The 14,389-nt window shown below is 34.1% G+C and overlaps 1 protein-coding gene across 4 annotated transcripts in view; it reads left to right on the plus strand.

Moving 5' to 3' along the window:
* Window positions 1–14,133, plus strand: part of Paip1 (Poly(A) binding protein interacting protein 1) — a 44,864-nt gene extending 30,731 nt beyond the window's left edge. For all 4 annotated transcript variants that reach the window (XM_081742972.1, XM_081742971.1, XM_081742968.1 and 1 more), the window contains 3 exons: window positions 1,572–1,796; window positions 5,503–5,615; window positions 12,782–14,133. In XM_081742972.1, coding sequence (XP_081599098.1) covers window positions 1,572–1,796; window positions 5,503–5,615; window positions 12,782–12,884 — 441 coding nt within the window. In that variant the 3' untranslated portion in view covers window positions 12,885–14,133. The remainder of the gene's footprint in view (window positions 1–1,571; window positions 1,797–5,502; window positions 5,616–12,781) is intronic.
* The last annotated feature ends 256 nt before the right edge of the window (window positions 14,134–14,389 follow it).

Raw genomic sequence — 14,389 nt, forward strand, 5'->3', positions numbered from 1 at the left:
CAAGGAAGACACATGACTGTTCATTGCCATATAAATCCTACTGTGAGACATTCAAAACAACATTGTGAAAAATTAGTAACACTTTTTGTACAATATTATAGATAAAATAAAATATACAAGTATAAGGTTTTTCTTTTCTGAAGTTGGTAGTGACGTCATCCCATTTGTGATCTAAATTATCTTTATCAAGATTGAATAGGGGATCTTGAGCCCTTATGAGAAAGGATTCAAATACATTTCTATCCGTGCTAGTGGAGCAAAAGTGAAGTACTATAATGTGAACTATTTAATGTCCAGTTTCTTGCAGATGCCTAGACAGACCAGGTGTGTTTAACACTTAACGTGTTCTTTTGCTCTGGTCATGTTCCTCTTAGTCATTCGTACACTCCTGCAGTGATTAACTCACTATGGTAATATTTTAAAACACAGGCAAGAAACATAATCCACAGAAATTCGTTAAAAGGAATAGTCACATTTTTCTTTATTCTGATAAAAGGACCTCTAAGAATAAGATAACCAACAGTAAGATTTTCCCTACACAAACTTTCTACGATGAAAACAAAAGTTTCCAAAAGTAAAGCGGACCGATATTATTCACGAATAAAAGGAAATTCGTCATGGGATACAAGGGTAGGTCTATCGTTTATGTGGTATGTATCCTGTAGCATCTATTAGTACATATTGTGCTAGTAATGATGTAATATGTAAAAGTAAGTTTAATAAGTGGTAATAAGTTTGGGTTCAATCTAGATATAAAACTTGACCAGTTGAAGGTTCAAGACTAATAAACGAAAATTATAATCATTAACAAATAAAATTTACGAAATAAAGATAAGCAGTACCGTATATTCTTTATTATTCAAATAATTGGGGAACTTCGGAGAAAATGACAACAATTTTCGAAATTTTTCACGAAAATAGGTTTAGAGAGTGCAGTGTTGTATAATGTGTGATACATCATTATTATGTATGGATTTATCAGTGACAGTTGATCTTAAAACTAATCACTCCTTTGCTGACCCTACTGCACAAGAAAGTTACTTGTAAAACATCTTGAAAAAAATGAAGGGGCGTCACGACTCACGAGCGTGAAAATTGATTTAAACAGTGATTTCTTAATTTTTGAGCATGATGTTCCATTGTTAACTTGCATAGCTTTGTAAGCTGAAGTATTAATTAGCCTTTGTTTTACACATCGCAATTTCAATGGAACGAGAGCCGCGGGAGCAATCACCTCCTCTTCATTATTTTATAGAGAAGCAGCGTCTTCCGCTATTTTTCCTAAGAGTCAAAATCAAATATTAGTGTGTATGATGAACTATGCATCGAAAATCGAAGTTCCGAAAGATGATGAGCTTTAGTTTTTTCGTATTCATGTTTAAGACTTCAATCCGATGCTTCTGCACATTGTTGTTGGTATGAAGTTCGTAAAATTTGACGTAAAATTACATTGTAGCCATTAGCAATAAAATGCATTAATAATATGCTTTTAAATTGATTGCTAATAACCTTACGTTTCTTTAATGACCGTCTATCTTTTTAATAATAAATTAATTTCATTTCATTTGTAGCTGACAGGTTTTGCATTAGAAGACGATAAGAAGAATGAAGTACAACAATTGATGCAACAAGTGGCCAACACAGTCCAAAATTTGAACGAAGATTCTAGTATACAACGGATGCTTGCTAATGTGGTTGACCTTTGGCGACACGGTTGGGGAAGAAATACCACAACAACTGCTCCACAAAATCAGATTTGGAATAACACTACACAGCCTCAGATCAATCCTTACGTCGTAAGTTATTATCTATATTATTAGTATAAGCAGGATCGGTCTCGGAAAGTGTTACACAGAGAATAAAAATATATGACAGATATTCTACTGTTTAAATATTATTTGTCTCTGGCTAGTTTATTATAAATAGATATAAAATTTCTCAAGAAGTTTAGTTGGTGATAACAATATAATCACATGGGAACAATTTTGTGTGTAAATATGTGTCGGTATATGAAGCTAAAAGTTTTGTTAAACTCGCGTGGAATTCCCTTATCACGTCTAATTTCATTTTTCTCTCTAGCTACTTCCTTCTTTTATATATATGAGCTCCCTACTTGGTATATGGTTAGCATACGCGCCTCGGGCGCTGGAGACCTGGATTCTGTTCCGGTTAGGAGCTATTGCCGGTTGGATTTCTGTTTAACTGTAGACCAATGCCTCATATAGTCTCACTGTTGAAAAGATCACTAAACTTTAATCCACCTATCCATATAAAGAAAAATAGGTTGCTGTTTACTGATAAATAGGTTCATTGTACAGAAAACAGGAAAATTTACCCAAAAAGAGAACATATGTGTCTTTATATTCAATTTATTATTTAGAGTATTGTGTTGTTTTTCCATATATTTAACCTATTTGCTAGTGAACTGCAACCAGTCCTTTTAAAAAATACCTTGTTGAAGAATTTAGGGAAAAACATGAAAATATTAGGCGTAATCTTGTAATAAAAAGGAATTTTCAGGTGTGTTGAAACATTATCCATGTAGTTTGCATATCACGTAAGTATGCATGTACATTTTGTATGATCATAGTATACAAACTCGAGAAATGTAATTTTATTTTATTTTTTTATTATTTATTTTTATTTATTTATTTATTTATTTATTTATTTATTTATTTATTTTGTAGTCTCTACATAGTTGTTCGCTTGAACAGTAGAATTGTAAACATGTTGCACCTCCTCTTTCACTCTTTAAATTTGTATTTTGCCTCTGCCTCAGTTGGCCTAGCCGTGGGTCGTAAAGCTGAAAGATTTCATTTCATTTCTTTTTTTTTTTTTTCTTTCTTTATTTTGCCTCTTCATATATATATATATTAGTAGAAAGAATACGAGTTTATGCTTATGCTTTAATAGTAGGTTGTTTCTTCTGATACAATCAACTTGTCGAATTTTTAGTGTAATAGAGCACTTTATATCATCTAAAGGAGCATCGGAGTTTCCCAAGGTTAAGGTTGCAAATATTGTGCACCGTTAAGTGCTTGGCGAATCAATTTTCTCCTACTGATAATTTCGAACACCTTCTTATTAGCAGCTGGATGAGGGATCAAATCCATCTTCATAAAAGTACTAATCCACTAAAGAGTATTTCCGTATCTTAAGCACAAATACTGTTGTATAAATTGCACCAAGGCCACCACTGCCAACAGCATTAAATAAAAAGTTATTCAAAAATATTCACTAAAAAGTTATTCAAGAATAAAAATTCCTTGGCAATCCAAATCTTGTTCTGATTTCGTTTTGCAACACAAAAAGTGAGGAAAAGAAGAGTTCTCTTAAAAAAAAAAAAAAAAAAAAAAAAAAAAAGTAGGTAGTAGGAAAACTGGAATTAATTGTTCTTAAATCTCATAAAGTGCAAGAAACAAACTTGTAACAAACGTATAGAGGCTACCAGTAAATGACAACAAAATCAATTAAAGAAAAATGTTCTTACGATTTCTTCATATTTCGTTAATCTTATTGCACCGTGTGGTATTTCCCCTCGTTTTTTTGGTATACAGGTATTCTACAAAATAACGTTTTACACACAAAATGGCGGTATTGTCCCAAATCTCAGCGTATGTGGGTCATGACAGTAGATCTGCAAATAATATTCGAATTCTTATAAGCAGACGAAAAATATTGCGCCGTGAAGATAACTGAATTTTCTTCAAAATTGCACTACATTTTATAATATTATTTCAGTAAAGGCGCAGGCCCGTGAAGAAATTTGTGTTGTTTATAAGCATGATACATTATCAAAGGCAACAGCCTAAAGATGATTCAGTCGCTTTCGTTCTGAAAATTTCGATGTCTAAGATGCTCCTCGCAGTGGGTGACCAATTATAACAAAAGTGGATGATATCCAGGCAAAAACCGAGCAAGACTGGCGTGTAAGCAGTCATGACATCACCAGTGACCCTAATATACATCATCCAACAGTGTTAAATCATTTAGAGAAAACTGGCTTCGAAAAGAAGCTCAGTGTTTGAGTGTCACGTGATCTAAACCAAAAATATTTACTCGATCAAATTTGTGTGCGAATCTCTACTGAAACGTAACAAACTCAAGCCATTTTTGAAGCGGTTGATCACAAGTGATGAAAAATGGATAACCTATGACAACAAGGTACAAAAAAGATAGTTGTCGAAGCGAAGAGAAACTTCACAGTTTGTAGCAAAGCTCACATTGACGCCCTTGGTGGGATTGGAAGGGCATCGTGCATCACGAGCTGCTGCCGCCGGGTAAAACGATCGACTCGGACTTGTACTATCGGCAATTAGTGCGAGTGCACTTAATAATTCAGAAGGAACGCCTGGAACGGGTCAACAGTAAGGGTCTCATATACTACACGGACAACGCAACACTGTATATATCTTTAACGACCCATCAGAAATTGGAGGTCTTTAACGATCCAAACTCTATGAGAAGAGGACCTAGAGTTTAAGATGGAATCCGAACCATCGTAATGCGGTTAGTTGCGCGCGCTATCCACTAGACAAACGAGTATATATATACTCGTTTGTCTAGTATATATATATATATAGAAAGTAAGAGTGTGAGTAAGTGTGTGTGTGTAAGTAAGTAAGTATGCACCTATAGAAGATTTGCTCCTCCAAAATATGGAGTGTAGTGTATATATCATGTGTGCCATTAATTAAACTGTCGTACGTGTTAAATGCAATTTACGTAGCGGTCAATATACCTCACGCTAGTTTTGAGCCCGGGGCCTTGTAAAGCGTATATAAGTCAGGAGTCACATAGTTCGCAGGTAACTCACTCTGCCATATCGTGGTATATATATGTTATATGATGGATGGCTTCCTGGACAAAACCCTGCGGCTGGTTTTTGAAAATGTAACTTCATTTTATTTTTTAAATTGTTATTCTATTCTCAGAAGACATAGTGTCTCCAAATATTTCTTTTTCTGTCTCTTCTGGTTTTCATCCCTAATGTGGCAGTCACTGTGGTATTTAATGTAAGTACTGGACTGTGAAAGTGTAATAATTAACAGTTGTGGTACAGTTTATGTGGCCTAAATGGTTGAACACCGAACTTCAAGAGAGAGAGTGTTTACTGATTTAGGAAAGACTGAGTATCATACTTGTCAGCCGGAGACCCTGCATTCGATCCTTGGCCCACTCGCATTTTCACTGTGAATTTCATAGCATGTTAGATAATTTGCTGTATATAAAACTGACATTCCTTAGAGATAATTTGCTGTATGTTGTTGACCTGCCATGTACACGTATACACAAAGTAATTGCATTAGCAGACAGCCCTTCTTTCCTAGTTAAATCTGTTCAATTGAATTTTTACATGTAAATAAGTAATAATGTATGGTTTTATAAGTGTACACATGTTGCACCATACGTAAGAAATTCGTTATATGCAATATTATTACTATTACTATTATTCTTGTTTCTTAGCACTGGTTAATTATTTTTTGCCTGTTTTATTTGTAGAATGGCCCTGTGTTCTATGGCCCAGACGGTAAAATTCTCACACCTGAAGAAAGTCGCTTTCTACAGGAAAGTGTTGAGAGTTCCACAGATACAGAGGAGTACGAAGACTATGGGTAAGTATCGTAGCTTAACAACCTCTGTATAGTTGCTTAGCGTGTATGATAGTAAGGAAACTTAATATGCTTTACATTCAATCATTCAAATTCTATAATAAACATGATAATAATAAAAACATAGCCTTTTCAACTCTGAAAAGTTTTGGTCGGACCATATGTTCTTCTATTTGATGATTGGTCATTGCATCGTCTTTCAGGGCTTTATTTTTGGCCGCCTTGATACACAATCAGCTAGATATCAGAGAAATTTGAATGATCTTGATTCGTGTTGTGGAACCGCTATGTATACTAGTTTACAATTGCTGAATGACCTTCAGTAATATCTGCTGGATTTCAGGGAAGTTCAGGATTGCTTACGTATTTGGCACTGGGTTTACTAACTGTGTCCTAGTTCTTATTTGTGCTAATGATTTCGTTCACATCTTATTTCTTGTGTTGTCGTGTACTAGTATTGCATTCGGTTTTGTTGTGTGCTCTACAGTAGTATTTCTTCTTATATCTCGATCTGTATTATTTTTACTACCTACTATTCTGTAAACTCTCTCTCTCTCTCTCACCTACAATCACATAAGTACAAAAATAATAAGGCTATACAAATCAACTTTACCATGCGTACTCATCAAAGTACAACAGCGTGAAAAAGACTAACATTATTCAGAAAGGTCTACCTTATTCTTAATAGAAATTTGCAAATAGTAAGGTCACGCGTCTACTTCCAGCCTGGCAATCCGCACAGCTGGTAAACTTGGGGGCTCTGTTCGCGAGCCGCTCGCCTATTGTGTTGGCCTTGTACGGAGGAGCAGTCCTATTAAAAAACCCAATGTGTATTTTTAAAGAGGATATTGTTAAGAAGTATCACTACATGATCTGACAAATTGCTGATACAAACACACACTCTCTCTCGCTCTGTCTGTGTGTCTGTCTGTCTTCCTTTCTTTTTTGTGAGCCTGAAAACTTGAGTTAGAAACTTCTAGTGATAGGCACACCTTCCAAGATCATAATGAATAAGACGTGTCACGGTTCTGGGGGATAATTTTATCTCCCTGGCCATGATCTATTGGTATCGCACAGGATTTCAAGGGATTGTGGCCTTGGCAGCTTTTGTAGCCTGTGGAATTGGCACACTGCATGGTCTGCCTGATCTTGGGGTAACGATGGTTGTGTTAATCTCACTGAGTCTTGCAGTAGTCGTGTAAACAAATCGTTCGTTACATCCAAGCTTTTCCAGGAGTCAGAATATCGTTTGTGTATCGTAGCCAGCTTCGTACAAGCCAGTAATTGTTATTCTCTTTTTCTTTCGATCGCCACTCCATTTTATTTGTCGAAGCTATTGAACTGTTTCATCTGCAGTTAAGCAAAATATCAGTACTGGTAAACAGGATAAGATTTATTGCTATATGCAGAATTATGTGGAATAGTTGTATACTCATAGGTGACAGACAGGACAGAATTTATGGCATTACTGGGTACATGGTGACGAATTTTTATTTCCTTTTATCGTTGTTTATTTATTAATGGTTTTAAGTTTTCGGGTTAATTTTCAAGTATTAGTTTATTCTTTTTCCTTTCCTACTTTTTGTAAGGGGTATGGTGGCTATTTGGAAAGACATGAGCATCAGAAGCACATATTAGTTGCTTATTACATTAAGAATCAAATCTAATAATAATAATAATAATAATAATAATAATAATAATAATAATAATAATAATAACTTACGTCATTGGTTGTAATCTTCATAATGACAGTTGAGTAGGGTTCATACTACATGTTCTGTATTGTACGGGAATATCCCTTATTACGAAGTTGTGGCCCAGTGTCCAGACAATATTCTTCGGGACGCAGAATTATCCTGTAATTTGTGGATTTGTGTTCAGCGTTCTCATTCTTAAATTTAAAACTTGGAATTGCCTAGAAATTGTACAGTTCTTCGCAAAAATGTATCAATTGACAATACCGAATGTTGCGAGATTAATGCCACTAGCGGACACAATAATAACTGACTTGATGTGACACTGATCTACTATGAATCGAAAGTAGTTTTATTATTTTATCTGCCTCCAAAATTCCGAAAGGAATGTGTTCTTACAGGAAATCTAAGGAGTAAATACTCCTTTATTATGTCATGTAGAATTGTGAATGGACAGTGTCCCGTATTATTCAAATCGAACACTTTCCTTTTTTTCCGTGTTTCTTCAAAAACACACGAACTTCGAGAGTTGGCCCAAAGAAGGGCTTATAAATCTAAATGCCTTTGTTCGGCAAAACACGTCAATGTTTCATTATTAGGACAAATTTTCATTTTAATAGCTTGATTCTTTTGAACAGCATATGATCTATCGAAGTAGTGTAGGAAATGCGTTCATCAAGATGACATTGGTACTCTGTGGCCCACGTGCTACTTACATGTGCCAATAAGTATAGGTTTGAACATGATCCAAAGTATTTCAATATTGCTTCTTCGTTCATTTTTGTGCTATAATAGTGTAGACAAATTGTTTGTTAAGTCCATTTTTTTTTTCAAGAGTCAAAATATATAACATTTTAAATAAGGTAGAGATAATTGTTTCCCTGAAATGTATTCATGTATTCGAAGATGATGCTTACGATTTTTTGAATAGTAACAAATTTTTAGTTATAGTTATGAAAAGTTGGTAAAAGGCTTACTTTTTTTCTATTGGGGAATGTGAGTTTATTCTGATTTTTCAAATAATATAAATGCAAAACACATTTTTTCGCATGCCTGATTAAAAAAAGAAGAAGTAATTACTTAATGACCTACAAACTTCAAATCTAGCATTGAGATAGTGTTCAGTCTCAATGAAAGGAAAAGTTACAAAAAATGGTATTTTCGAAAACTAAGGGACTGTGGGGGGTGTGTGATTTTTTTCATAAGAATAACATTAAAGAAATAGGGTGCAATAACTTGGAAACGAATTAGTGTATGGACATACTCCCCAGTTATTATCCTTGTGATTGTAGTTGTAATGCATGTGCTCGGCAAGACATACCGTAATTCATTCTGCATTGATCGCATAAGCATTCCAGTTCATATTTTGATTATTCCATACAAAACCTCGATCTGAAATATACATTAAAATACCCAGCAATATGAATGAATGAAAGAAAAGCATCGTTCAATAATGATTTTGTTGTTTATGCTACAAAATGTGAAGCTTTTGAAGTATGTTCTTAGGAGCTGCCTCTTCAATATTTTGTTTTCAAATGAAACTTTATTCTTTTCAATCCTGCAGTCATGGTTAAATTTACATGTTAAACATTCAGCATTATTTTAAATATTATCATTTTTAATCATTAGAAACAATAGGAAGGATACCAATTCTTATACTGATTTCTATATTGGAGGCCTGGATTAGTTTTCAACATTGTTCATACAATTCATAATATATGAAAGCGAAATAAATGTTGAATTGAATTGTGTTAGGAACCAAATCCGGTATCTTCGTAAATAGTATAATGGTTACAATGTTGCCATAGTTAGCTTTCCTCCAATAATAATATTCGGAGACACGGTTTCATGATGCACTCTTACATGTGAAAACGTCAGTGGTAGACATTCCGTCGCCTGCAACTTGAAAGAAAATAAGCACAAAAGATATGCTAGTTTGGTTTGCTTATGCAATACTTGTCTTTGGATTCCATTTGTCATTTTTAACTTGCGCTTGACGTGCGCTACCAGAATTGTGGATTGGAAGAGTTTCGTGGATTTTCCATTGCGATTGTCTGACTATTGTTTGTGAACTTTTACTTGTGGAATCACGTGAGGATAGAAATCTGCAGTGAAGGTTATGAGCATGGAACGTCTCAAGGAAGAAAAAAAAGTTGTGATCTCATAAGACCAGAGACTGTGCAATCTGTTTAGCTTTAAATAATTGGAATATATTTATATCTGAATTGTATCATGAGGGACGTCCTAGAGGGTATGGTGTCGGGAAAGAGAGGGAGGGGGCGAAGGAGACTACAATTAATGGATGATATAAAAACAGAAAGATCATACGCGAAGACGAAGAAGTTAGCGGAGGACCGTGGAGCATGGAAGCTTCTCAGCTGCGGCAAGTGACCTGCCAATAAAGGCAGAATACCTATGATGATGATGATATATCTGGAATAATGGTAGTTACTGAATGTAGTACGTCAAAGATCGAATGCAGGTGCTTATATATGTAAACTTCTACCACACTCTGTACAGAAAAGATGTATTTATGCCTTTTTAATATCGATGAGCCAGAATAATTATTTCTTTTCGTGTTCACTTTGCAGTTGATATTAATTGGTGCTGATCACGACAGTTGTTTCGTAGGGCTATCAGACTTCGTACGTGACAATATCAAAGTAAATGCTCATTCTTACTTTAAAACATCCACCTAGCATATCCCGAAATATCCACCTAACAATATATTGCCTTCACAGAATACACAGAATCAACAGAAGTTGAGAAGTCAAGGTCGGACAAGTGAACTGTACAATACAGAAGACTGATCTGCTGCTTATAGTTATGGCTGATAGATCGTCTGCTCGGTTTTCAGAAGGGTTTATTTTCTCTCAAGTCATGCAGTTTTTAGTTTTTCCAGATAGAATCGCACACTCAATAATGTGTTTTAAAGTACTATCATGATATCTTAATAAAAAAAAAAAGCTCTTAATATTGCTCCAATTTTTGCATTACATCTCGATAAATAATGACAAGAAAGTGTTTTAAAGACAAAAATAATTTCACAGATATTTTTTATAATATTTGTTGTGTTTCGTACGAAAGAAAAATCTGGTTAGTACAGAAACTTAGAGATCATTCTGAAAAATATATATATAATGTGAAAATGGTTGGAGTGATCAGTATAAGACAGATGCATGTACATTACTAGAATTTTAATCTACAGAGTACAATAAGTATTTTCCCATCTAAACGCTCTGGCAGCCAACACACGTCTGCCAATGTGTGACCAATTTCATTAATCCAGTCATTATAAAACTTTTTATCTTGATGATAGAATCACAGCGTGACCACTGCATCATCAAAATCAAAATGAACTCCTTTCATGTGTTCCTTAAGTTTTGGAAAAAGATGAATATCTGATGGAGCCAGAACTTGACTGCATTCAGGATGAAGTATTATAGTAAAACCAAGGTGCTGGCTGAATCTTCTCAGTTGTTATTGCACTAGTGTAAGATCGAGCATAGTGCTGAATGAGAGGCTCCATCTGTGGACGAACTCACTGAATCCGTGCCTTCAGTTTTGTGAATATGTTACCATACTAATCAGAATTAATGGTAGTCCTTAGACAGGAATTCTAATGACAATCCATGGACAATCCAGATGACGATCAGCATGACATTCCCTACTGATCCCACAGCCATTTAACATTTTTGGTACAGGCGGTACTCCTTGGAGGTGCTCTTGTTTTGAGGGTTGAGCTAGTATACCGAAGTTCCATTGCCTGTGACAGTTTTGATCAAGAACTAATCCCTTTCACGTGCATGGCGCTGAAACAAGTGTTTGCTGTCATTCTGCTCTGCTTCATGTCAGGGATCTGCTTTCACGACACCTACCGTGCACAAACTTTCGGGTATCCCAGATCTGCGTTTGTCTTTCGCACTTGCTCTTGTAATGTGTTGTATTTCATAGCAAACTCTGCGTATGTGATGCGCCGGTTCTCTCCAATCAGTTCATCAACACGATTGCAGTGTAGTGTTTATTCATTGCAGTGCGTGACCTTTCACTTTATTGTTTATCAACCAAGGGGCATTCTATATGAGCACTAACAGCTCAACCTCTTACTGTACTGATGTGTATACAGTCTTCCCCGTAAACAGCAGTTATTTTTCGATGCATGTCAATGGGGTGACACCTCCTGCTGAAGAAATTCGACCACCAACGTACTGCTGTTCCATGCCGCCATGTTTTTTACTATAGTTCGTGAACCTCAGTAGTAATAACCCGTGTGAAACCTTCAACATATCAAGAGAAAAATATAATTAATACAATGTAATGGTAGTCATAATCATGTATGTGTTTACATCCTGGAAAACAAATATGAGAATTCATTTCATCACCTTACATATTTAAGCTGACTTTTTTTTTTTTTTTTTAACTACATTATTGAAGCGAGCGACAGTTCTACTTAACCTGCATTTGTGTGTGTGTCTCATTCAATCTTAGCAGATAAAGCTTTTGTTTGGGGTTGAAATCCATCAAGAATAAAAGAGTAAAATCCAACCTATTTAATATATTGCAGGTTTGCAACACACCATACTGTGATTTTTTTTTTTTTTTTTTTTTTAAAAAAGTAACTGACGTAAAAATTATTTAATTTTATACAATATAATGTATATTTTCTTTTGAGCTTGTCAGTGATTTATTGCGATTGAAATCATAAGGTTAAAGAGATAAAAAGGATAAGTCTTCCCAACTCAGAAATTTCCTTGTAGTATGATAAGGAAATACTTTTTTTTCCTGATAACTTTTATCAAAATTATTCTGAGTCAGTATGACGTTTATTTCATTTAAAGCTTGCGAATCATCATCATACTTGAAGTTGAAATCTGTCAAGAATGAAAGAGTGAATACGTCCCCTGTCCCCTCCCTCCCACACACCGATTTCAGAATGTTCCACATTAACTTTTCTGAAATTATTCGAATTTAACCTATTTTCTTTGGTCCTTTTCAGTAATTCACTGCTTGGTGTTGAAATCAATCAAGAGTGAGGAGTGAATTTAGCCTTCCACTCCATTCAAAAAATAAATAAATAAATATGGCTTTTCTCCTGAGTTTTAATTCATCTACGTTGCTTTGAGTTGATATCGGTTAGTAATGAAGGAGTGAATGTTGTTCCTTCCGCATAAAAGAAAATATTTTCTACTTTTTTTTTTCTTTTCTTTTAATGAAATAATGAACGTTTTGTTTGAGATTAGATATCCCTCTTTTGTAGTGTTGCAATCGTCAAAGGAAACAGGGTGAATTCGTTCCCAATTCACGAAAGTATGTTAACCTTTAGTTTCTTAAATAATTATCCCATTTTTGTCAACCATTTCGTAAGCTTCCTTTCAGGCTTCCCAACTTTTTTTTTTTTTTTTTTTTTTTTTTTTTTTTTTTTTTTTTTAAAGCAGAAAGTATAAAATAAATTAATTCTGTTTTATTTCCTTGCAGCGACTCCGAGTGGAATGAAAATTGGTCTTTGGGTGATGATGAAATGGATGATGTAATGCAAGCGGCATTTGAACAATTTTTGAGGCTTCCAAAATCAACTTGATAAGATAAAATTAATAACAACGTGTTACTGGTGACAAGTGGGGATAATTTGTTTCATACCCATGAAATGTTAATTTTTTTACAGTGTATATTTTAAATTTAAAAAGAAAAAAAAAAAGAATTATGTATTAACTTTTGTACAATGTTGTGTGTTGAGGAAATGTATGTGTGTGTTTGTGTGACTGCATGGAATGAACGCATGTGTAGTTATTTATTATAACGGTGTTTGTTATTGTGGACATTAAAAATAAATAAATAAATAATAATAATAATTGTATAAAGAAATGGGGGAGCGAAAATGAAGAAACAATGAAAAAAAAGACAAGTCCATCTCATCACATAATGACTGTTTATCATTTTGGAAATGTACGTACTATCTTCTATTTTGTTTGATTGCTCACGTTTGGAAAATTAAGTTCGTTTAATTGCTGGACAGTGTGAGCACTAAAATGCATGTGATAAAAATAATAGGTATTAGGAATCTCTGCAAAAAACTGAACTGCAGTTAAATATGTCGGTTGTGACGAAAACTTGTTACTAAAAAAACAAGGAACAGTTTAGGGAAATGTGTAATGTCATATACTTGGTTGTATTTATTAGGTTAAATATGCACTCTTTCTTTTCTTCATTAAAAAAAAAAAAAAAAATACAATACATATATTTTGTTTAATATACGCTGTATATAGGTTGTATGGGTATGGAATTTTTGATAACAGTCCATTCTAGTTCCATAGATGTGTAAACAGACTTTTCAAAAATTAAGTAAATTAGTAAACAATGTTTTTTCCTTTCCATTTTTTTCTGTCTTTTTGGGGTAAAAGTATTCGTGGTTTAGAAAAAAAATTAGAAAAAACAAAAAAATAATAAAAAAAAGGTTGGGTTGAAAGACTTTGTTACCAGTAACCATATCAGCGTTGTAGATATATATATCTGTTACTTCTCAGAATTGGTACTGTAATAATGTATACGTAGTTTAAAAATAAATATTTGAGGAAACAAAATACTTTGTAGCAGGTCTGGTTTCTATGATGAAAATGGAAACAAAGTAACATTTTAAAAAATCTTAATTTAGGCAGGAACATCTTTTGGAAGTAGTCATTCAAGCTTTTTGGTAACTATATAGGTTTTTTTCTTTCTTTCCTGGAAAGGCATGTCAAAAATTTTCATTGTAAGATATTTACTGTATTATCATGTCCTGTAAGAGCAATGTACATTTAGCTGCAGTTGAAATACATGAGACTAAATCCTCAGTTCATTTATTTTATTAATTTTCCCAATTTAACTTTGCAGTGACAAACAGTTTCGGTTACGCCGGATTTGTAACAACATATAGTATGCTTAATTGTATTTCATTAAAATATGTTTTTCTTTGCTATGGCAAGCATTTTGATTTAACTAGTTCCACGGATAAATAAGGTGTATAAGAATTCTCAGCTTGTTGAACTTTCCAGAAAGTTCAAAGCAGTCAGTCATATAAAAATCAAATTTACTGGTTTGGCGTTGTTG

Source organism: Thermobia domestica, chromosome 16 (genome assembly GCF_964235325.1).
Source record: "Thermobia domestica chromosome 16, izTheDome1.hap1.1, whole genome shotgun sequence".
NCBI lineage: Eukaryota > Metazoa > Arthropoda > Insecta > Zygentoma > Lepismatidae > Thermobia > Thermobia domestica.